General features: G+C 55.8%; 1 protein-coding gene across 2 annotated transcripts; it reads right to left on the reverse strand.

Annotated features, from left to right (window-relative positions):
• Window positions 1–624: 624 nt before the first annotated feature.
• On the reverse strand, window positions 625–20217 carry PRX (periaxin). 2 transcript variants are annotated; one of them, XM_024351380.3, is made up of 7 exons: window positions 20177–20217; window positions 15175–15218; window positions 14993–15091; window positions 14741–14866; window positions 10518–10674; window positions 5475–5671; window positions 625–4825 (listed from the first exon to the last, which is right to left on the reverse strand). In XM_024351380.3, the coding sequence occupies exons 4-7, from the start codon at window positions 14765–14767 to the stop codon at window positions 827–829; spliced, it is 4380 nt and encodes a 1459-aa protein (XP_024207148.1). In that variant the 5' UTR covers window positions 14768–14866; window positions 14993–15091; window positions 15175–15218; window positions 20177–20217; the 3' UTR covers window positions 625–826. The 2 variants fall into 2 exon arrangements, with proteins under 2 accessions (XP_024207148.1, XP_024207150.1); XM_024351382.3 differs by lacking the exons at window positions 10518–10674; window positions 14741–14866; window positions 14993–15091; window positions 15175–15218; window positions 20177–20217 and adding an exon at window positions 6030–7011.
• Between the last annotated feature and the right edge of the window lie 4567 nt (window positions 20218–24784).

A 24784-nucleotide genomic window follows, 5' to 3' on the forward strand; every position in this document is an offset into this window, starting at 1 on the left:
CAGGACAGGCAGGCTTCCTGGCAGAGGGGTCCCGAAGCTGTGCTCTGCCAGGGAACATCCCAGAGTCCTCTTTAACAACCCCTGGGAATTCTCAAGGGCTAGGGACGTCTCCCTTCCCACCACGGCCTGTCCCAAGGCCATCCTGAGTCTTTGTTTTTGTTTTTGTTGAAACAGTCTGGCTCTGTTGCCCAGGCTGGAGTGCAGGGGCGCCATCAAGGCTCACTGCAGCCTCGACCTCCCGGGCTCAAGTGATCCTCCCACCTCAGCCTCCCGAGTAGCTGGGATTACAGGCACGGGCCACCATGCCTGGATATTTTTTGTATTTTTTGTAGGGATGAGGTTTCCCTATGTTTCCCAGGCTGGTCTTAAACTCCCGAGCTCAAGCAATCCTCCTGCTTTGGCCTCCCAAGTGCTGGGCTTACAGGCATGAGCCACTGCGCCCAACCCGCCCTGACTCTTCTCAGACCAAGTATGACCTGTTTCTCCCCTCACACCAGAGGTTCCCCTCAGGCCAGGCTCAGGCGACCGCTAGAACCTCCTCTTTGGAGACTGCCTTCTCTGCATCTCCCCTATACCCACTCCTGCCCCTCCCTGCCCCCTATGCACACAGAGGAGACAAATACATGGCTACTTCCAGATTATTTTATTCACATGGCTTGGTGGGGTACAGGCACTCCTGCCAGAGAGACAGGAGCAGGCCTCCCTGCCAGCCCTGGTCAGTCACCCACCTCCCGGCCCTCTTAGGGTTAGTGCTAGTTATCACACACACGACAGCGAGGGGGTAGAGAAAGGAAGGCAGGAAGGGATCCCCATCTGACTAGGGGCTTCAGACAGCCGCAGCCTGAGCCCCCTCCATCCTGGCTGGGCCTGGAGCCCCTGTCTCTGAAAACCCCACGCTGGGCAGCCGCACCTGGAATCCACCCTCTTCCTGGTCCCCACTCCCACTCCGGGCCTTGGGGCTTAGGGACACCCTGGGGAAGCGGAACTTGGGTGACTTCTCTCTGACGGGGGACTTGGGGCCTGCATCGCCCTCCTGCCCCCGAGAGGCTTTAGAAGGGGCCGCCAGGCCTACACGTGGCAAGCGGACCCGGCCCCGGCCCCGGCGACCCGAGGCCCCTTCCCCACTGCCCTCTTCCTCCTCCTCCTCCTCGGGGCTGGGGGAGCCTTCCCCAGTGACCATCTCACTTTGGCTGAAGCCCACTCGGGGCAGCCTGAGTTTGGGGCTCTTGGCCTTCTCACCCTCCTCGGCCCCCTCCTTGGCCCGCGCCAGGCCAAACCTGGGCAGCCGTACCTTGAGCTTGTGTCCGGCCTCTCCCTCCCCCTCTGCCACCTGGTACTCGGCATGGTTGCCCCCGGGTGGCGAGAGCTCCACGTCGGGCAGTGAGAGGCAGAAGGTACGCTCGGCCCCTGGGGGCTGCTCCTCAGCACCCTCGCCCCCCACCCTAGCTCTGGCCCCCAGTGTGGGCAACTTCAGCCTCAGCCCACCCTCGCCTGTGGCCGCCTCGCCCGCCTGTGCCTCTCGGCTTAGCCCCACGTCCAGCTCAAGCTGGGGCACTGTCACGGTGGGCATCTTGAAGACACCCTCACCCACCAGCAGCTCACCACCTGCAACCTGGGCTCCAGGCAGAGACAGGGTCACCTGGGGCACCTGAACCCTGTAGCCTGCTGTGCCGTCTGCTGAAGGGACTGTACTCTGAGCCTGCTGCCCTGGGGTACCTGCCTCCCCAAAGCCGGTCAGCTCCACCTGTGGCAGGGAGATGCCCAGCGGAGGCATCCTCAGCCCCGCCTCATGGCCCTCAGTGACCACCTGCCTGGCTGTGGACACCTTCAGGCCTGACAGCTGCATTCCACTGACGGCCACAGCCCCCTCTGCCCTCCCTTCCTCCTGGGCACCCAGCGTGACCAGCTCCACCTCGGGGATCTTAAGCTGCACAGCGGTGGACTCAGCCTTTTCCTCTGGGCTGGCACGATCACCTTGAACTTCTGCTTCCTTCCCTCGAGCCAGCCCAAAGGAGGGCATCTTCAGCTTGGGCATCTTCACCCTCCCATCCCAGCCCCAGCCCTTGCCCTCCAACTCAGCCATCCCTGGCACTAGTTCTGCTGCCTCAGTGTCCCGGCCTCTGACCCCAAACTTGGGCAGAGCAAACCTGGGCCCCTTGAACTTGAGGTCGGCCCCTGCCACCTCTACCTTGCCTGAGGGCAGGTGGGCATCCAGGCTGAGCTGCGGGATGGACAGATCGAGGGCAGGCAGCAGGCCTGCCTCCCCGGCCCCTTTGGCCTCAGCCTCAGCCCCCACCCGAGCCTTGGGGAGTGAGATGGCAAATTTGGATACCTTCAGCTTGGTAGCTCGCCCAGCCCCCTCAGCCTCTGCCTTAGCCACCTTTGGCCCCGAGAGTCCAAACTTAGGTAAGGAGAACTTGGAAGAGGGCTTGACTTTTGTCTCCATCATCTCCAGCCGCCCTTCCTCAATTTCCCCGGCGGGCAGCTGTGGGGTGACAATTTCAACAGAGGGCACTCGGAAGCCCACTTCCCTGACCCCTGCTGCCACCTCGGGGCCCTCTGCCCGCTCTCCCTTGCCCATTTTAGCGGCTGGGACCTGCCCCTGCAGGCCAAGTGCTCCTGGCAGGTCTAGCTCCACTGAAGGCAGAGTGAGAGAGGGGACACCCACATGAGCCTCACCATCCACCTCTGGCTGCAGACAGGGAAGTGTTACCAGCTTCCCTGAGACCTCAGCACCCGCCTCGCCTGGCTTGCCACGTGATGGGGACTCTGCCCTCCCTAGCTTGGGCATGGTCATCTTGGGCATCTTGAAGCCAAATTCCATCCCTTCTGCCTGTTCTGCCTTGGCGGCCTTTAGCTGCACCTCTGGAGCCCTGGGCATCTTCACCTCTGGTGCCTTCGGAAGATGCACGTCGGGAACCTTCGGCACTTGCATTTCCGGCAGCCGAATCTCTGACACTTTCGGCAGCTGCACCTCGGGGAGATGCACATCGGGCACAGCCATCTCAGGCACCTTGGGGAGTTTTATCTCTGGGAGCTTCATGTCAGGGACTTTCATTTCACAGACTTTGGGCAGCTGCACCTCTGGGAGGTGTACATCGGGCACGGCCATTTCAGGCACCTTGGGGAGTTTCATCTCTGAGACTTTTGGCAGCTGCACCTCGGGGAGTCGAACCTCTGGCACAGCCATCTCAGGCATTTTAGGGAGTTTCATCTCTGGGACTTTCGGGAGCTGCACTTCCGGGAGGTGCACATCGGGCACAGCCATCTCGGGCACCTTCGGGAGTTTCACCTCAGGGAGTTTCATCTCAGGGAGCTTCATCTCTGGGACTTTTGGAAGCTGCACTTCTGGGAGGTGCACATCGGGCACGGCCATCTCGGGCACCTTCGGGAGTTGCACTTCAGGGAGTTTCATCTCAGGAAGTTTCATCTCAGGCACCTTTGGAAGCTTCATCTCAGGGACTTTCATCTCTGGCACTTTCGGCAGCTGCACCTCTGGAAGCCGCACCTCTGGCACAGCCACCTCTGACATCTCTGGGAGTTTCATCTCTGACACTTTCAGCAGCTGTACCTCTGGAAGCCGCACCTCTGGCACAGCCATCTCTGGCACCTTTGGGAGTTTCATCTCCGACACTTTCAGCAGCTGTACCTCTGGAAGCCGCACCTCTGGCACAGCCATCTCTGGCACCTTTGGGAGTTTCATCTCTGACACTTTGGGCAGCTCTACCTCTGGAAGCCGCACCTCCGGCACAGCCATCTCTGGCACCTTTGGGAGTTTCATCTCTGACACCTTGGGGAGCTCCACCTCTGGGAGTCGAACCTCTGGAAGGGCTGCCTCGGGCACTTTTGGAAGCTTGACCTCAGGAGCCTTGGGGAGCTTCACTTCAGGTCCCTTGGGCACCTTGACCTCGGGCCCTGACACTCCGATGCCAAGGGAGGGCATCTTGATGGTGGGCAGCTTCAGCTTGCTCTCTACAACTTCAGGAGCAGTGGGCCGGGGCTCCAAGAGGGAAAGCCCAAAGGTGGGCATTCGAAGTCTGGGACCTTTCACCCTGGCCTCAGGGCTGACCTTGGCTACCTTGGCCTCAGCAACTTCCTTTGCTCGAGCCCCAAATCGGGGAAAACTAAGGCGGGGCATCTTCAGGGCCACCTCAGGTGCCTCTCCCCGGGCCTCCACCTCTGCACCTGGCAAGGCCAGGTCCACCCCCACAGTCGGTGCTGCCACATCCAGGGTGGGCACCACTACCGACACAGCCCCTTCCCGGGTCTCTAGGCAGGGAAGTGTGGGCAGAGTGGGCAGTGAGGGCAAGGCAGGCAGCTCCACCTGGGGGACCTGGATTCCCACGGCTGGGGCCTCCACAGCAGGCGGAGCCGGGGCTCCGAGCCCAAGGGTTGGCAGGTGGAGGGCAAAGCCACCAGCTGCCTCTGCTGAGGGGGCAGCCTTGGGGGCTGAGACCTGGGGGACACCCACCTCGGCCCCTGGCAGCCGCGGCCCAACCAGCTCCACCTGAGGGGCTGTGAAACGAGCTCCTGCGGCCACCTCAGCCTCCACCTTGGCTTTCCTCGGGGGAGGAGCGGCGGCGGCCAGCCGGGCTGCCTGAGCCTCTTCGGCCACTTCTCGTACACGCAGCCGAGGCAACTGGAGGCGCCGGCGGGCAGGGGCAGCCGGGACAGGACCCTTGACAGCCTCGGCTTTGAGGCCCCGACGCAGGCGGGAGAACTTGGGAAAGGAGAACTCGACGTCAACAGGGGCCAGGTCAGCGGGGACCCCCAGAGCCCCAGGCACCATCTTCTTCTTCTTCACAGGGGACAGACTCTGGATGTTCTGGGGAGAGAGGAGAGAGGCAGGAGGCGGTGGGACAGTGGGAGGCTGGGAGTGGACAGGAAGAGCCCCACCTGGTATTGGACCAGGCGGGGGATGTGCTGGGTCAAGTATCTTGTTCCCCAAACATCATCCCCACTTCTTGCCTGTCATTTCACCATGAGTGCCCAGCAAAGCAGGCAGCCATCTAGAATCTCCAAATGAGTCAACAGGAGTGTAGGGACTGGGACCCAAGACTTCTAGATCCTGATCCGGGATTTTCCCCAACATCCTCATTCTAGAGATGGGGAAACTGAGGCCCAGGGAGAGAAACAACTTTGTCCAGGGCCACTCAGCAGTAATTGGGCCGGCACTCAGGCTGGAATCTGGCTTTCCTGGTTCGAAGTAGCCTGGTTCAGGACCCCTAGCAAGCCTGGATCCAATGGTGGGGACGCCTCTCCGAGGTGGGTGAGGGCCCTGGGCTGGGGTGGGTCTGTCCCCCTTCCCGGGGAAGAGTTTGGGGCAGAGAGGAAGGGGCAGAGGGTGGAATTAGCTTGGGTTAGTGACAAGACAGAGGGCAAGGCTGGCCCACGATGGCGGGGAATGGGGCTCACGGCGCAGAGACCGGATCGCTGGGGCAGTCCAGGGCCGGGGCCGGGCTAAGCACGCGTACCAGCTTGGCCACCTTGGCCCGCGGGCCCTTGATCTCGTAGCCAGACACGGTCCCGGGCCGCAGCGCCAGGTCCCCGGTGGGCACAGTGCGCTTCAGGCAGAAGGAGACTTTGTAAGGCTCGGCGCATTGCAGCAGGCGTAGTGCGTCCTCGTACTTGAAGTTCTCGAAGAACACTCGGGCACTCAGCAGCTGGTCCCCTGCGGGCGAGGTGGAGGTGCGCAGCACGTGGGCATCTCCCGGCTCCACCCGGGCCTAGTTCTGCCCACTTGCACGGAGCCCTCGCGGTGAGGACCCGCCCCAAATTTTAGTTTCTCCAATCCCCAGCGCAGGATTAAGTCGCAGTTACGCTAGTCCCCGCCCCATGACCTTATCCCCGCCCCCTGCAATGAACAAAGCCGCGCCCACTCAGGTCACGCCCGCACCTTGTCGCTCCCCTACCCATCCTTACGTTTCAGATACTGACTTTGCTTCTTTTACCGAGAGAACAGAATCAGAAGGGAACTTCCAGAATCTCCCACACTGTGTGTTCACCCCCTTTCTCCTGCGGCGACTTACTCCACTCGCCTTCCTGTTCCTGGGGATGAACTAACCCCACTCCTAGCTCAGGGCAATCTCTCCACCGCCTTCTCAGGGACATCCTCCAGCAATTCTCTCCTCTTCCCACGTCATCAGTTGTCCTTCTCGTCTACATTATTCCCATCAGCATACAAACATATTATTACTTCTCGCATAAGAAAGGTTGTCATGGCCTCACTCCCCCGGAGCTCCTGCCCCATTTATCTGTTCACCTTAATAGGCAAAAGGTATTCAGTTCTCCAGTGGCATTGTTACCAGTTCTCCAGTCACACCTCTGACCCTGCTTTCCAACACGCACATCTGAACTGCTCCTCTCAAGGTCCCAGGCAGTGACCTCTGTATAGTAAGTCCAAGGGTCAAGTCCCAGGCCTCATCTGCTTAAACCACTCAGCATCTGATCTAACCTCACTCTCTGTCATACCCTTGCTTCCCTTGGCTTCCAAGGTGCCACACCCTCTGGAGCGTCTCTGGGAGTTCCTTGTCAGTCTCCACAGATGTTTGCTTTCCCTCTCCCTGATTTCTTTCTTTCTTTTCTAAACAGTCTCACTATGTTGCCCAGTCCAATCTCAAATTCCTAGGCTCAACTGATCCTCCCACTCCAGCCTCCCAAAATGCTGATATTACAGGCGTGAGCCACTACACCCAGCTTTCTTTCCTTTCTTTCTTTCACCCAGCTTTCTTTCCTTTCTTTCTTTCTTTCTTTCTGTCTGTCTGTCTGTCTGTCTTTCTTTTCTTTTCTTTTCTTTTTAGGTGGAGTTTTGCTCTTGTTGCCCAAGCTGGAGTGCAATGGCGCGATCTTGGCTCACCGCAACCTCTGCCTCCCGGGTTCAAGCGACCCTCCTGCCTCAGCCTCCTGAGTAGCTGGGACCACAGGCATGCACCACCACACCCAGCTAATTTTGTATTTTTAGTAGAGACGGGGTTTCTCCACGTTGGTCAGGCTGGTCTCGAACTCCCGACGTCAGGTGATCTGCCCGCCTTGGCCTCCTAAAGTGCTGGCATTACAGGCGTGAGCCACCGTGCCCAGCCCCTCCTCTTTTTTTTTAAGACAAGATCTCGCCAGGTGCGGTGGCTCATGCCTGTAATCCCAGCACTTTGGGAGGCCGAGGCAGGCGGATCACCTGAGGTCGGGAGTTCGAGACCAGCCTGACCAATATGGAGAAACCCTGTCTCTACTAAAAATACAAAATTGGCCAGGCATGTTGGCACATGTCTGTAATCCCAGCTACTAGGGAGGCCGAGGCAGGAGAATCACTTGAACCCGGGAGGCGGAGGTTGCGGTGAGCTGAGATCGCGCCATTGCACTCCAGCCTGGGCAACAAGAGCGAAATTCCATCTCAAAAAAAAAAAAAAAAAAAAGACAAGATCTCACTCTTCACCCAGGCTGTGGTACACTGGTGCAATGACAAATCACTGCAGCCTTGAACTTCCAGGCTCCAGCGATCCTCCTGCGAATGCAGGCCCATGCCACCACACCCAGCCTCTCTGGCCTCTTAAAGACACACTACCCCAGACCTCAGGACTTGGACCTCCTCTCTGTCTACATGCTCAAGTCACCCCTTGGGAATTCTTGGGAAGTTCATCCAGATTGAGAAGTTAAAAGATCATAAATCTGCTAACAATTCCCAAGTATATCTCTCCATTCCAGCACTCTCCCCTCCACCCTAGACTCACATCCAACATCTCCATCATATCTCCACCTGGATGTCCCACACCACGCCTCTCCTTTAACAGATCCAAACTGCACTCCTGGTCTTTCTTAGTGCTAGCCTCAGTGTGCTCTTTTTGAGGGACCAGCAACTCCATCCTCAGGTCAAAAATCCCCAGATCCATCCTGGACAACTCTCTTTCCATCATACCCAATATCCAGTCCTCAAAGCTCCTCCTTCAAAATATATCCAGAATCCAAATATATATATACCTCCGAAACCCTTTGGTCCTGAGCATCCTCATCTCTTACCTGGATAATCACAGTAGCCAGTTTGTTGATCTCCCTGCTCCTAAACCTGCCTTCATATATTCTACTGTTTGTTGTTGTTGGCCTTGTTTTTGAAACAGAATCTTGCTCTGTTGCCCAAGCTGGAGTGCAGTGGTGTGATCATGGCTCATTGCAGCTTCAGTCTCCTGGGCTCAAGCGATCCTCCCGCCTTGGCTTCCCCAAGTGCTGGGATTACAGGTGTGAGCCACACAATGCTTGGCCATACTCTACTGTTAATGCAGCAGTTCAGCACAGCCAATTCACGTTTCTCCCTGCTCACAGCCCTCACAGAATAAAAGCCAAAGTCTTATAAAGCCCTCTAAAAAATGTCCTCCCCTTACCTCTCTGGCCTTCTCTCTTACTCTCCTCTTCACTAACTCAATTGCGTAGACACTGGCTTCCTCACTGTTTCTACCACAAGCTAGGCATGGTCCCACCTTGGGGCATTTTTGCTGTCTGTTCCCTCTTCCAGATGGCCTCATAGCTTGTTCCCTTACCTCCTTTAGCCTTTTCACCCTTTCCAGCCCACCCCATTTTTTTTTTTTTTTTTTTAGGCGGAGTTTTGCTCTTTCGCTCAGGCTGGAGTGAAGTGGCGCGAACTCGGCTTACTGCAACCTTAAGCAATTCTCCTGCCTCAGTCTCCTGAGTAGCTGGGATTATAGGCGCCTACCACCACACCCGGCTAATTTTTGAATTTTTAGTAGAGACAGAGTTTCGCCATATTGGCCAGGCTGGCCTCGAACTCCTGACCTCAGGTGATCAGCCCACCTCAGCCTCCCAAAGTGCTAGGATTATGCACCCAGCCAAGCCCACCCCCATTTAAAAATGCAGCTGTAGGCCGGCCTCGGTGGCTCACTCCTGTAATCCCAGCACTTTGGGAGGCCGAGGAGGGCGGATCACGAGGTCAGAAGATGGAGACCATCCTGACTAACACGGTGAAACCCCGTCTCTACTAAAAATACAAAAAAAATTAGCCGGGCGTGGTGGCGGGTGCCTGTAGTCCCAGTTACTAGGGAGGCTGAGGCAGGAGAATGGCGTGAACACGGGAGGCAGAGCTTGCAGTGAGCCGAGATTGCGCCACTGCACTCCAGCCTGGGAGACAGAGCAAGACTCCGTCTCAAAAAAAATAAATAAGTAAATAAATAAAATAAAATAAAATAATAAAAATGCAGCTGTAGCACATTGTCCTCCTGGCAACTGTAGCACTTACTGCTTTCTAATTTACTAGGTATTTTACTTAATTTGCTTAAATATGTCTCTCCCGGCTGGGCGCGGTGGCTCACGCCTGTAATCCCAGCACTTTGGGAGGCCGAGGCGGGCAGATCACGAGGTCAGGAGATCGAGACCATCCTGGCTAACACGGTGAAACCTCGTCTCTACTAAAAATACAAAAAATTAGCCGGGCGTGGTTGTGAGCGCCTGTAGTCCCTCCCAGCTACTAGGGAGGCTGAGGCAGGAGAATGGTGTGAACCCGGGAGGCGGAGCTTGCAGTGAGCCGAGATTGCGCCACTGCACTCCAGCCTGGGCAACAGAGCGAGACTCCGTCTCAAAAAAAAAAAAAAAAAAAATCTCTCCCCACTGGAATGTAAGCTCCATAAGTGCAGGGACTGTTGTTCACTGTTTTGTTCACGGCTGAAGCCCAAGCAGCTAAGATAATGTCTGACATAGGGTGGGGCACGGTGGCTCACGCCTGTAATCCCAGCACTTTGGGAGACTGAGGCGGATGGGTCACCTGAGGTCGGGAGTTCGATACCAGCCTGGCCAACATGGTGAAACCCCGTCTCTACTAAAAATACAAAAATTAGCCGGGCGTGGTGGAGGGGACCTGTAATCCCAGCTACTCAGGAGGCTGAGGCAGGAGAATCGCTTGAACCAGGGAGGCGGAGGTGGCAGTGAGCCGAGATCGTGCCATTGCACTCCAGCCTGGGCAACAAGAGAGAAACTCCGTATCAAAATAAATAAATAAATAAAGTCTGAAATAGAAGGCACTAATAAATAGTTGTTGCATGAATAAATCACGTCAGCTTCATCCATATCCTAAAACATCCTTTACTCTTCCCAACCCCTCTAAGTGGCTCACTCCACCCTTTTCTCCTGCCCCAACAACAAAGACATTTACTAGCACTCACCTAGTTAAGCACTATGTGCCACTTAGCTATGTGCTAAGTGTTTTCACATACTGACTTGTTAAATCTTCAATACACAATAACCCCATACTAGAATAAGTCGCATTTCAGAGATGAGAAAACTGAGGCACAGAAAGATCACAAGCTAGTAAACGGGGGATGTGAAATTCGCACCCAGACAGTGAACCTCCGGAATTTGCTGTGAACAGTCAGCAAAGCCCCGCCCCAAGCCCTTAACCCCGCCTCCTGGTCGCCGGTCACGCCCCCATCCCCCGGTCAGTTTCAGCCTCTCTTTGAACCCAAGGCAGATTCCTAACCCCGCCCCCGCAGTTCGACCCCGCCCCACACCCCGGGCCCGCCCACCTTCCTGCAGGCTGAGGCTCCTGGCGGCGGGTGAGTCCTCGCGCAGCTCCCGAACGAAGATTCCCTCTTTGCCGCCGCCCGCTACGTTGATGCCGCTGACCCCGGTCTGCGCCTCCGTCTCCACGATAATTTCCACCAACTCCGCCCGCCTCAGCTCCTGCAGAGGGCGGCGAGGTGTCGCGTTGGGGCTCTAGGGCCGGACCTCGCCCAGAGCCCGCCATTGCGCTCAACAGTGGCTCATATACATATATATACATATATATATTTATATATATTTAGAGACGGGGGTGGGGGACGGTCTCGCCACACTGCCCAGGCTGGTCTCGAACTCCTCCTGGGCCCAAGGGATCCTCCCGCCTCGGCCTCCCAAAGTGCTGGGATTACAGGCGTGAGCCACCGCGCCCGGCCAAAAGCGGCTGTTCAGCGGGCCTTCAGGGCACACGCCCCTCGGCGCTGCCCTCGCAGGACGTCGGGGCACACCCACTCCGGCGTCTCCCCTTTAAGCAAGCCTGCGGGCGGCTGGCTTTCTAGGACCCGCGGAACGGTTAAACAGCTCCGCGGGCCGGCTGGCCTCTCCGAGGCCCTGGAGCGGCAGCCGAAAGGGGTTAGGGGAGGAGACGGGGTTGTAAGGGGAGGGACTGCGTCGGAGTGGGCTGGAGAGAACTTGAGTTGTGATTGAGAGGCGGGACCAGGATCGTGGGGGCGTGGTCAGGTTGGGAGGGCGGGGCTGGGGGGGTTGGTGCGGGTAGGAGGGGTAAGACAACACAGGCCTGGGAGGAACAGCCAAATGGGGTATAGAAGGGTGCAAAAGATAGGAGAGGAATGTGGCCAGAGTTTATGGGAGGTTATTTGGAGCTGGGGCGGAGACCCTTATTATTTTTTTGTTGGGGGAGACAGGGTCTCTCACTCTGTCCCCAGGCTTGAGTGCAGTGGTGTGATCATGGCTCACTGCAGCCTCCACCTCCTTAAACTCAAGCAGACCTTCCGCTCCGGTCTCCCAAGTAGTTGGGAACACAGGCACGCGCCACCACGCCCAGCTAATTTTTAATTTTTTTTTTTAAGAGACAGGGGTATCACTGTGTTGCCCAGGCTGGTCTCAAACTCCTGGCCTCAAGAGATCCTCCTGTCTCAGCCTCCCAAAGCGCTGGGATTACAGGCATGAGCCACTGCATCTGGCCCGGAGACCCATATTCTACAAGCTGAATTTAACTATGGGGGAGGGGCTTTAATTACAGCAGAACAAGAGAATAGTTGAGGATGGGATTCTGAGGAAGGGGCTGGCTGGACCTTCAAGCCCTCTGGGATTGGCGGGACAGGGAGTGGGATTTGCCTCCCTGCAGGCTTGAATGTGTGTGAGAATGTGCTCTATTGTAAATTCAATGACCCGAAGACCTGTGAAACGCCCACAGGAGAGGGAATCCAGTGAAGGGGGTCTGCGTGGGTAATGAATGGGACTGGGAGACATGGCATTCCCGGTATTTACTGTAAATGATGCAGATTGGACCTGGCCCAGAAGCCACTATGGGATTCACAATAGGGCTTCCCAGAAGAGGCAGTGACAAACCTGGATCCTGTCTAGGAATCCAATCTGCTGTGTGTCTTAGGAAGAATCTTGCCCTCTCTGGACCCACTTCCCTGCTGCAAAATAGGGTAACATAGGCATACTGGAAGGAGGTTGCAGTAGGGATCTGAGAGGACGCTGTCATGGCCAACGCATTGGGGCCAGCACGGACTGGAATTGAGCCCAGGACTTGGAGGGTGAGCAGGTCTAGGCCAGATGCCCCACAACAGTGGCCCCAAGGGACTAGGGGGCTGAGCAGGGCAGTCTGGGTAAGGAGAGTTGTGGCTGGGACTGTAGGGAACAGCGTGACCACCAGTACCACCCTTTGGCTCAGCAGGCCCTGGGCTCAGCATTTTATGTGCAGAATCTCTTTTTTTTTTTTTTTTTTGGACGCGGAGTCTCGCTCTGTCACCCAGGCTGGGAGTGCAGTGGCACAATCTTGGCTCACTGCAACCTCCACCTCCCAGGTCAAGCGATTCTCCTGCCTCAGCCTCCCGAGTAGCTGGGATTACAGGTGCACGCCACCACGCCCAGCTAATTTTTGTATTTTTAGTAGAGATGGAGTTTCACCATGTTGGCCAGGATGGTCTCGATCTCTTGACTTCATGATCCACCCGCCTCAGCCTCCCAGAGTGCTGAGATGACAGGCATGAGCCACCGCGCCCGGCCACTTTTTTTTTTTAAGAGTCGGAGTCAGGCCAGGCGCGGTAGCTCACACCTATAATCCCAGCACTTTGGGAGGCCGAGGCGGGAGGATCACCTGAGGTCAGGAGTTCAAGACCAGCCTGGCCAACATGGCGAAACCCCATCTCTACTAAAAGTCCTAAAATTAGCCAGGCGTGGTGGTGGGCGCCTGTAATCCCAGCTACTCAGGAGACTGAGGCAGGAGAATTGCTTGAACTTGGGAGGCGGAGGTTGCAGTGAGCTGAGATCACACCACTGCACTCCAGCCTGGGTGACAAGACCAAGACTCCGTCTCAAAAAAAAAAAAAAAAAAGAGTCGGAGTCTTGTTTTGCCCAGGCTGGTCTCCAGCTCCTGGGCTCAAGGGATCCTCTGGACTCAGCCTCCCAGAGTGTTGGGATTACAGGTGTGAGCCATCGAATGCAGTCTGCAGGATCTCATTTCATCCTCTCCCTATAGCCTTGGGCAGTCACAGAGGAGGACACTAAGGCCCAGAGAGGTAAAGTGACTTGCCTAATGCCCTGTAGCAAGTTAAGTGGCTGGGCCTCAACCTTAGGTCTGTGACCCCAGAACTCATAGGCCATCCTGTGGGCAGAGAACTCCTGGCGCTCTACCCACTGCCTCTCGCCCCCAGTAGCAGCTTGGCCCCTGTAACAGTAGACCCGCTGTGTGCCTGGTATACAGTAAGACATGGTTGATGCCAATCCACCATCTCAGTAACAGTGACAGCAGCTGTCATTCAAAGAGGCTTCCTCAGCACCAGACTCTGTGCAAATGGCTCAAGTGGGAGTTCTCAGAGGTGGAGATCATTACCTCCATTTCTTTTTTTTTTTTTTGAGACAGAGTCTCGCTGCGACCCTCAGGCTGGCGTGCAATGGTGTGATCTCGGCTCACTGCCACCTCCACTTCCTGGGTTCAAGCAATTCTTCTGCCTCAGCCTCCCGAGTAGCTGGGACTACAGGTGTGCACCATCATGCCCGGCTAATTTTTGTATTTTTAGCAGAGATGGGGTTTCACCATATTGGCCAGGCTGGTCCCGAACTCCTAACCTCAAGTGATCCGCCCGCCTTGGCCTCCCGAAGTGCTGGGATTATAGGTGTGAGCCACTGCGCCCAGCCCCATTACCTCCATTTCAGTGGGAAACTGAGGCTGAAAGAGGTGAGATCATCTGCCCAGGGCCACACAGCTGAAGTGGTAGGGTTGGGATTTGAGCCATGGGTCCAAGCCCATGTCCTTAACTGCTACATTATATGCCCTTGTTTGTGTGTGTGTGTGTGTGTGTGTGTGTGTGTGTGTGTGTGTGTGTGTGTGTGTGTGTGTGTTTAGACAGGGTCTTTTTTTTTTTTTTTTTACTTTGTTTTTCTTATTTATTCTTTCCACACAGGAGACTTAATGAGACAGGATCTTGCTCTTTCACCCAGGCTGGCGTGCAGTGGTTCAATCATATCTCACTGCAACCTCAACCTCCTGGGTTCAGGTGATCCTCCCACCTCAGCCTCCTGAGTAGCTGGGACTACAGGAATGCACCACCAAACCCGGCTAATTTTTTTTTTCCGGTAGAGACAGGGTCTTCCTATGTTGCCCAGGCTTGTCTCAAACTCCTAGGCTTTAGCGATCCTCCTGCCTCGGCCTCCCAAAGTGCTGGAATTCCAGGCCTGCACCACTGCACCTGGCATATACTGCCTCTTCTGATGAAGGGTTTCTGCCGGATTTTCTTCAGCTCCTTATTAATTTAGCTCCTTTGCGCGCCAATGAATTCACTGCCTTGAGTCTTAGCCTGTGCCAGACACTGCACTAAGGACATTACATATGTTAATTTTCTTCTCCTCACAGTGACCCATAAAATAGACCCTGTTATTATTTCCATTTCACAGATGGAGAGAATGAGGCACAGAGAGGCCAGAAAATGTCTCCTTGCTGCCCTAGTCTGTGCCTCCCCATTGCCCTCAAGTGCGCCTTGCAGGACACATGGGCACTCACCTCGGCACTCCGGCTCCTGGCCTCCATGGCGTTGCTGGGAGGCACCTGCACCCCAGGCTCCTGTGTCCTCTCCCCTTTCTGCTGCAGAACCAGCTTCAGTTCTGCATGGAGCAGCTGCCTCTGAGCCTGCGGGAGGACAGCAGTGGAGGCTTGAGGCCAGTAGGGGACGAGAGGTGGAGGCCATGCTTACAGGGAGAAAGCAGGGTGGGTATTGGAAGGGGAGAAGGGCCCCCACCCCAGCTGTCCTCTCACCGCTGCCTGGGTGCAGGCACTTCCTCCTAACAGGAGCCCAGCCCGAGGTGCCGCACAGCTGTCTGCAGGGCTCACGCCCTTCCGTGGGGTTCTTGCTGCCTGCCAGGGAAAGGGCAGGATGTGAAGCTCCAGGCAGGCAAGGAAGGGGTGGGGAGGGGCATATGGCACCAGCCTGCGCTCACCTGAGGGTCACCTCCAGCTCCTTGGGCCTCCTGGGTCCGGCGCTCTAAGAAGAATAATGTGAGCAGTGTTATTGGCTAACACCCACCGATGACTTCCTGAGTGACTGACCCTGCTGCGTTCTGCTGATACCCTATCCCCGTCGTGCAGGTGGGAAACTGAGCCTCAGAAGACCTTTACCCAGGATGACTCAGCTGGACAACACCCGGTAAAGCCAAAACTGACTCCGAGGCCTGTCTGGCAGCAGAGCCCCCGTGCCAAAGATCTTGGCCAACTGAGGGGGCCAAATTCACTAAAAAATAATTGCTATTTGAGACAGGGTCTAGCTCTATTGCCCAGGCTGGAGTGCAGTGGTGCAATCACAGCACACTGCTGCCTCGGTCTCTGGGCTCAGGCGATCCTCCCACCTTGGCCTCCCGAGTAGCTGGGACCACAGGTGCATGCCACAACACCTGGCTACGTTTTTTTTGTTGTTGTTTTGTGTGTGTGTGTGTGTGTGTGTGAGAGAGAGAGAGAGAGAGAGAGAGAGTTTTGCTCTGTCACCTAGGCTGGAGTGCAATGGCGCGATCTTGGCTCACTGCAGCCTCCAACTCCTGGGTTCAAGTGATTCTCCCGCCTCAGCCTCCCGAGTAGTTGGGACTACAGGCACGCACCTTGGGACTACAGGTACGCACCACCATACCCGGCTATTTCTTGTATTTTTAGTAGAGACGGAGTTTCACCATGCTGGCCAGGCTGGTCTTGAACTCCTGACTGCAAGTGATCAGCCCACCTTGGCCTCCCAAAGTGCTGGAATTACAGGCATGAGCCACCGCACCTGGCAACACCAGGTTAATTTTTAAAATTAATTTGTAGAGATGGGGTCTCCCTAGGTTGCCCAAACTGAGCTCCAACTCCTGGGCTCATGCTATCCTCCTGCCTCAGCCTCTTGACGCTATAAAATAGTTATAGCCATTCCCATGTACTCCCAGTGAGCAAATCACAGCGCCTCTCTGTGCTTCAGTTATGTTGTCTATAAAATGTGGAGAATAAGAGCTTTTACCTCGCAGGGCTGTTCCGAGGCTCAAATGAGTTAATAAGTGTAAAGTGCCAGGCACCTGGCAGGTGCTTTATAAATACTTGCTATTATTATTATTATTATTATTATTATTTTGAGACAGAGTCTCACTCTGTTGTCCAAGCTGGAGTGAAGTGGTGCGAATTCGGCTTACTACAACCTCTGCCTCCTGGGTTCAAGTGATTCTCCTGCCTCAGCCTCCCAAGTAGCTGGGATTACAGGTGCCCGCCACCATGCCTGGCTACTTTTTGTATTTTTAGTAGAGATGGGGTTTCACCATGTTGGCCAGGCTGGTCTGGAACTCCTGACCTCAGGTGATCCACCCGCCTCAGCCTCCCAAAGTGCTGGGATTACAGGCATGAGCCACTGCACCTGTCAGGCCATTATTATTACTAAGAACTTCCTATGGCCCTGACCTTGTGTCGAGCGCCCCACATGCTCCACTGCACATGGCCCTCAGCACAGCCTTGTGCAATCAGCTACTACTGAGCCCAGTACAGAGGAGACACCTGAGGCTGGGGGAAGGACTGTCACTAGCCCAGGTCACAAATGGTCGAGCCAGGACTTGAATTTGTCTAAAGGCTCCAGCCCTTTATCTGGGTAGTAATAATACCTGATGGGTACTGAGTGGTTAGTATTTGCTGGCCCCCGTGCTAAGACCTTCACCTTCTACTTCACCTCGGAAAACCCCATTTCCTGAGAGGCCAAAAGAACTTGCTCAAGGCCTCATAGCACAGCCAGAAGGAGGCAAAGCTGAAATTCACATGCAGCCACCCGCCAGGCCCATCTGGGGAAATGGAGATGAATACTCTCTCCCCCAACCCCCGACTCTGGGCTTGTCCTCACAGCCCCCACCTGGCATGCCAACCCGCCAACCCCTATTGCACAGGGAAAGGTCAGGCCTCACGCGGCACATTCCCTCACACAATGGCCCGTCTGCTGTGCTCAGTTGCATTCCGCCCCTGCCCACCCACCCTGGCCACACAATGGCCTTTCATAGCCCATCAGTGGCCAGGAGAGAGGACACGGGGACCCCTTAACACTCCCACAGCACCCACGCCCCCCACAGTGTAAGAGGGCTTCTCTCTGCATCTCCTAGGGGGTCCTGGTCTCTGTGGCCTTCCCTGGGATCCCCTGTGAGCCCCCTGCACCTTCCAGGCTGTGCCAGGACTTGAACTTGTCTAAAAACTCCAGCACGGGCTGGGCGCGTGGCTTAGGCCTGTAATCCCAACACTTTAGGAGGCCGAGGTGGGTGGATCACGAGGTCAGGGGTTCGAGACCAGCCTGGCCAATATGGTGAAACCCCGTTTCTACTAAAAATACAAAAATTAGCCAGGTGTGGCAGCTGTGCGCCTGTAATCCCAGCTACTCGGGAGGCTGAGGCAGGAGAATCGCTTCAGCCTGGGAAGCGGAGGTTGTGGTGAGCTGAGAATGCACCACTGCACTCCAGCCTGTGCGACAGAGCGAGACTCCATCTCAAAAAAATAAAAATAAAAATAAAAAAAGCTCCAGCGCTTTAGCTGGACAATCACAATAACAACTGATGGGTATTGAGTGGTTAGTATTAATATTAGCTGGTCCCTGCACTAAGACCTTGTCTGCCATGTCTGGGGCATTTCCTCTGAATTGGGCCCTGTGCTAGCACCCACAGGCCTCAAAATCACCCTAGATGTTGTGGCTGTTACGGGGTAGAAACTGAGGCTCACAGAGGGGTCACCCAGCCAGAAAGGGGCAGAGCTAGGACCCGTGCCTGCCCTTCACCCCTGCTTCACCTTAATTTGCATTGGTGGCTCTGCGCACTGGGGCAGGAGCTGGGTTGGGCAGGAGGGGGCCAACGGTGCTAGAAACACACCCAGGCCAGGTGCCGGGCCTGGACCGGGCAGGCGCTTTACATACTTGACCTTGTGGGACCCCATTTAACTGATGAGTCAATGAGAGTTAAGAGACCGGTGATCACAGTGACAGAGTCGAGACTTGAGCCCAGGTGTGAAAGCGAACTCAGTTCCATTACCCAGGACTGATACACAGCACAGAGTCCTGAGCTGGGGACACGAGAAGCCTGAACCTTGTAGGTGGTAGTAGAGGGGGTCTCCTGGGTCATCAGCTCTCTGTCCCAGGCCCGTGGCTGTGAGGGTCATGCCCGGAGCCTGGCACAGGAAGTTCAGGCAGGGCAGGGACAAGAGAGAGTGCCCTCCTTCTTCGTCCCTGCCTGGACAGGCACCCAGCCCAGGTTATATTTAGCCCAAATGTGCTCTTCCTGAGCCACGTACCCAGCCCCTGGGGTAAGGTGGGGGCAGCTTCGGAAGGAAACCCACAGAGAGGACTCTGTGTTCCCAGCTCTGACTATCCCACTAGGCAGGGGAAAGAGGGGTGGGGAGGCTCCTGGGGAGGGTCCCTGCCTTGTGTTAGAGGCAGATCCACTGGGACCAGGCAGACAACTCCAGATGCCAGCAGCCTATTTCTTGGGTAGTTACTGTGGCATGACCCTGGCATATGCCAGAACTTTCAGAATCCCCAGGGTCCCCATTTCTTGAGCACCTACTATGTGCTAAGATCCTTCCTGTCTTGGCTCCTTAAATCTTTGTAACATCTCCCTGGAGTGGGTACAACTGAGATATCCATTTCAGATGCGACTCATGCCCTTCAGAGCAGCTGGGAGCGAGGGGTTGTCATTTGGAGGCTGCTGAGGGATCGGCTGAGGGCATTGCCCTTCTGGCCCTCTTTCCCTGGTGACTGCCACCAACTTCACTTGGGAACCCTGCCTGCTCAGAGCCTCAGCTTTCCCCCGCCACCAGCGTGATCTCTTATAGCAATGGGGGTCAGGGATTGGGCTGACTCATCCAGACCTCTAAACATTATCTGAGGCCACCTAGGGGGTCAGGGGGAGTTAAGGCAGTGGCCTCTGGCTGCCTCGGTTAGTCCCTGCTCCAGCACTTCCCAGGTGTGAGGACTTGGGCAAGATCCTTCATCTCTGGGGCCTCAGTTTCTCCATCTGTAAAATGGAGCCAATAAGAAAGGCTTTGAAGATTTGTGAGAGAACAGCAGGTGCTTAGAATATCCCTCATGTATAGTAAATGCTTAATTAATATAAACTCGTCTCTGACAGCAACAGGGAGAGTACGGAGGGAGGGAGCTGTTCCTCTCACAGTGTTGCACATCCAAGCTTTGCTCCTCAGTGGCCCCCACTTTCTCTGCTACCAAAGGGGAGCTTTGGCTGAGCGACAAAACCCAGCTCAGGCACCAGCCTGCCACCAACAGGATCCATGCTGCCTCCCTAGCACCCTACTCCAGGGACCCACCCCAGGCATCCTGCCCCAGCTCTGGTGTTTGTTAGTTTGTTTTTTGGAGACAGGGTCTCCCTCTGTCACTGAGACTGGAGTGCAGAGGTGTGATCACGGCTCACTGCAGCCCCGACCTCCTGGGCCCAACCCAATCTCCCATCTCAGCCTCCAGAGTAGCTGGGACCACAGGCATGCACCACCATGCCCAGCTAATTTAAAAAAAATTTTTTTGTTTTGTAGAGCTGGGGCCTCTCTATGTGGCCCAGGCTGGTCTCGAACTCCTGGGCTTAAGCAGTCCTGCCGCCTCAGCCTCCCAAAGTGCTGGGATTATAGGCATGAGCCACCATGCCTGGCTGCCCTAGCTCTTTAAAAGCAGCAACTCATTTACTCGGCGCCAGCCCTGTGAGGTGGCCTCCAGACATCAGCCCATTTTAGAGGTGGGGAAACAGAGGCACAAAGGATGAAGTATCTTGCCCAAGGCTGCACAGCCAGAAAGGAGAGGAAAGGGGATTTGAACCACCAGCTCCAAAGTCTGTACCTTTAACACCTACACCACATGGCTTCCTGAGCCCCCAGACCCCCTCCCAGCACCTCCCGGGACCCTGAACCTCATTCCCACAGTGTCTCAGCCTGGCCAGGGAAGGGACCGGCCGGCTGATCTCTTACCGCTGAGCCTCCAGACACCTCGAGAGCTCCTGGTCCCGTCTGTCAGCCCTAGCCCTAGGCTGGGGGGGAAAAGGAATGGGGAGGGGGGAGGAGAGAGAGACCCCAGCCATTGGCTGCAGGGGTGTGACGTCACCAGAGGGTGGGTGGTGGAGAAACAAACATCCCCCTCCTCCAGCTACATCTATCCCCAAGGGGTGGGGGCCACGAGACAGCCACCAGCCGCCTCTCTCTTGCCTGGGCCGAGATCTCTGCCATGAGCTCAGCTTCAAGGATTTGCACGTTGGCTTCCTCGACTTGGAGAATCAGGACCCCACCCCAGCCCCACTGTTTCCTGGCTCCAGGACACGGGCCTGGCCAACTGCCTCTACTGTAAACTCCTTTCACTCCCTCTCCCTGTCAACTTGGGTTCAAATCACAGCGCGACCACTTCCTCGCTGGGTGACCTGCTGCCAGTCACAGCTTCTCTTTGCGGATAGTAAGAGTACCCACCTTAATGGGTTGTGGTGAAGATTAAACGAGTTAAAAGAGACTGAAAATGTAAGACAATGCCGGGCACATAATGAGGGTTACTAATAAGTATTTGGTATTATTTTTCACACAAATTAGGTGGCTGGCTCATCTTGCTGGGGGGTTTTGGCCCCTTTTCAGTAAGGCTGGGCACAGGGGACCCCCAGTTCTCTGTCTAATGGAGTTAATGTTTAGGGGGACACCTATCACATACTAAGTACCATGCTCAGTGCTGAAGCCCTGCTTTTGAATCAAGGGTGTAACATGGGCTCCTTATGCTCCCCACCCTTTTTTTTGAGACAAGGTCTCACTCTCTTGCCCCGGCTGGAGTGCAGTGGTGTGATCATGGCTCACTGCAGCCTCAACCTCCTGGGCTCAAGCAATCCTCCCGACTGAGCCCCCTCAAATAGCTGGGACCACAGGTATGCATCATCATGCCCAGCTAATTTTTGTATTTTTTGTAATGGCGAAGTTTCACCATGTTGCCCAGGCTGGTCTCGAACTCCTGGGCTCAAGTGATCTTCCCACTTCGGCCTCCCAAAGTTCTGGGATTACAGGCGTGAGCCACTGCGTCCAGCTATGCCCAATTTATAGCTATGTGGCCAGGAGGTGGTGAAGCTGAGGTCCAACCCCTGTTCTCCTGGACCACAAAAACCCTGCTATACTCTTCTGCCCCTTCCACTTTGCAGACCAGAAGGCTCAGAGAAGGTAAGTGACTCTCCCAATATCACCATAGCAGGTCATTGGCAGGGGTCCAGAGTTGAACCCAGACCTGCCCGACTCCCAAGCCAAAGCTACCAGGCCTCACCCCCAACCCCTGGACCCTGGTCCAGCCCCCAGCCTGCCCTGACTCACCAGACCCCGGGGGGCGGCACAGGGAGCACAGGTACCCCCACATGCCACTTGAACCCACCCGGCTGCTGCCTCGGAAGCTCGTCGCTCTCTGAACCCAGGCCCCAGGCCTGGGCTGGGCTGAGGCTGGGGGATTACCCCCAAAGTGCATGTCAGCAGCTTCTGCCCCATTGTCCAGCCAGGCACAGACACCAAGCCCTGGCCTCTGTCGGCACCCTCGCCCCTCACACCAGCCTGGGTGGCCCCTCTGCAGACCTGTCCCCCATCTCACACCAGAGGGTTGGGGCCTACTTCAGAGGGCGTGGGGGACCAGGCCAGGATGGCAGGATCCCGGAATGCTGGGGGCCTCCCTCCCTTCTCTCTGAAATGCCCCCTGCCCACTCTCAGCCACCGGGGAAGGCAGGAATGTGCTGAGCTCTGGGAAATGCCTTCCAGGCCTGGCAGCAACCAAGCATTGGGGTGTGGCCAGAAGCCAGCCAGAGCCCTCCTCCCGGGAGGGGTAGAAGGGATGGTATGGTCGGGGCTCCCGATGGGCCTGAGGAGACCCTCACTTCATTGCAGTCTCTCTCCTTCATTGATTCACGCAAACATTCTTTCGTTCCTATATTCATTCAACAAACACTCACAAGCCCTGTTTAGTGGTAGGTCTTTTGCTGGGCACAGGGGACATCAACAGATCTAACTCCACCCCAGGGAGGAGGCGGCAAACTCAGGAAAGGATCCTGCAGGAGGTGATATCGGCAGTCAAACTGAATTAGCCAGGCGTGGTGGCGGGCACCTGTGATCCCAGCTACTCGGGAGGCTGAGCAGGAGAATTGCTTAAACCCAGGAGGCAGAGGTTACAGTGAGGCAAGATTGCACCATTGCACTCCAGCCTGGGTGACAGAGCGAGACTCTGTCTCAAAAAGAAAATAATAATAAATAATAAAAGGAAGTCAAAATGGAAGATTGAGGAGGAGGGAGCTAAGGAAAAAAGGAGGGAAGGGGGTTCCAGGCAGAGGGACAAATGTGGGCAAAGGACCAGAGGTGAGAAATGGAGCGGGTCTTCATTCACCATCAGGAAACATTCAGTGAGCACCTGGTCTTCTGTCCAGTCCCAGGCTGGATGGTGCTGGGGACACAGTGTGACTGGGACAGCTCAGGCCTGCATCCACACCATTCACAGTCCAGCAGGGAACAAACCCAGAAAGAGGAGGGTTGTGATGGGGCAATCATAGGCAGAGAGGTCAAAGCCTTGATGGGGAAGTCCAGAAAAGGTGGCTGCCCCAGCCTAGGAAGAGAAATCAAGGAGGGCTTCCTGGAGGAAGTGGCATTTGAGCTTGCACCTGGAGGATATATAGGAGTTAACCCAAAGCCATGGGTGGTGAAGGAATGACAGTGTGTTTCAGGTAGCGGGAACACCCTGTGCAAAGGCCCTTTGAGAAAATGGTTAAGGTGAGAGTATGAGGGAAAGGTAAGAGGTGGTCCAGGGGTCAGCAGGGCCATGAGGAGGGCCTCAGACTTTGTCCTGTGGGCCCTGAAGAGCTATCAGAGGGACAAAGTATGAATAGCACTGAGCTTTTAGGTACCTGAAGGCAGAAAGAGGCTGAGCTATCAGCCAGGCTAGCGTAGGGAAGAAAATCCCCCTCTCTCTGCTCAGGGTCAAACAGAAAAGGGAGGCTGGTACACAACATTCCCCTCTCTTCCCTTGTCTCAGAGAGCAGAGATCTTTGCTTGTTCTCAGTCTTAGGGGAAAGCATTTAACCTTTTGCCATAAAGTAGGAAGTTAGCGGTCCGTGTTTTGTAGATACGCTTTATCAGGTTAAGGAAGCTTCTTTCCCTAGTTTGCTGTGAGTTTTTTGTTTTCTTGTTTTTGAGAGATGCGGGTCTCACTATGTTGCCCAGGCTGGCCTCAAACTCCTGGCCTCAAGCGATCCTCCTGCCTTGGCCTCCCAAAGTGCTGACATTACAGGCATGAGCCACTGTGCCTGGCCTGCTGTGAGTTATTTTCTTTCTTTTTTTTTTCTTTTTCTTTTGTTTTTTTTTTTTGAGGCAGAGTTTTCGCTCTTTCACCCAGGCTGGAGCAAAGTGGCGCAATCTCGGCTCACTGCAACCTTCGCCCCCTGGGTTCAAGAGATTCTCCTGCCTCAGCCTCCCGAGTAGCTGGGATTACAGGCGCCTACCACCACACCCAGCTAATTTTTGTATTTTACACTTGATCTTAGCCAAAAGGCCAAGAAGCAATAATTTTGTATTTTTAGCAGAGATGGGGGTTTCGCCATGTTGGCCAGGCTGGTCTTGAACTCCTGACCTCAGGTAATCCACCCGCCTTGGCCTCTCAAACTGTTGCGGTTACAGGCATGAGTCACCACACCTGGACTGTTGTGAATTCTTATCACGAATGGTGTGTCTCTCTGTGTGTCTCTATCTTTGTGTCTCTCTGTTCTTCTGTTTCTCTCTGTCCTTATTCTTTGTCTCTCTTTCCTAGTTTCTTTCTGTCTCATTCTGTCTGTGCGTTTCTCTCTCTCTCTCTCTCTCTCTCTCTCTCTCTGTCATGCTTTCCCTCACCCAAGGGGGTGTGGCCATGGGAAGCTAAGTTGGGGGTGGCCCCAGTGTCCTGGTTCCGGCTGTGGCCACGGCAGTAAACACAGGACATCCTGTGAGGCTAGGGAAGGAGGTGGACGCTTCATCTCAGGGACCACCCTCTCCAGACTCAGTCTGAGCCAAGCAGGAGCCTTGGCCTGCCCTGCGTGGCCTAGCCACTCCGCCCCACCCAGTCCAGCCAAGGGACACTGGTGTCTCCCTCGAGCCCACCGTTCACGCCCACCCCCACACCCCAGTCCTCTCTCCTGAGCTCCCGGCCCAGGGCCCGGGCAGCTCCATGCCTTCCCCTGGGTGTCTCCCCAGCCTCTTGCACCCCCTGGGTCCCTCCTTGGCCTCAGCCCCAACCCCAGACTTGGTTCTCTCCCCAGTTGCCATCTCAGGGATGGCCCCAGTGTCTCCCAGTCCCCTGATTAGAGCCCTGAGCCTGGTCTGAGACCCCTCCTCCAGGCCTTGTCAGTCCCACAGCCTGTCTGCTGGGCCTCCTGAGTGCCTCTTCCCTCCCAACAGCTGCTCCGTCCCTCCCCAGATTCTCCACCCCTGGGATCCTGGGCTCCTGGCCTCCAGTGTCACCTCCCCGACGATGCCACCCACCTAGTGAAGGGATCCTTTTACTTCATGACTCCCCAGCGTCTTCAGAGTTAAGTCCCCCATCCAGGGTCCTATATG

Source organism: Pan troglodytes, chromosome 20 (genome assembly GCF_028858775.2).
Source record: "Pan troglodytes isolate AG18354 chromosome 20, NHGRI_mPanTro3-v2.0_pri, whole genome shotgun sequence".
Taxonomy (NCBI): Eukaryota; Metazoa; Chordata; class Mammalia; order Primates; family Hominidae; genus Pan; species Pan troglodytes.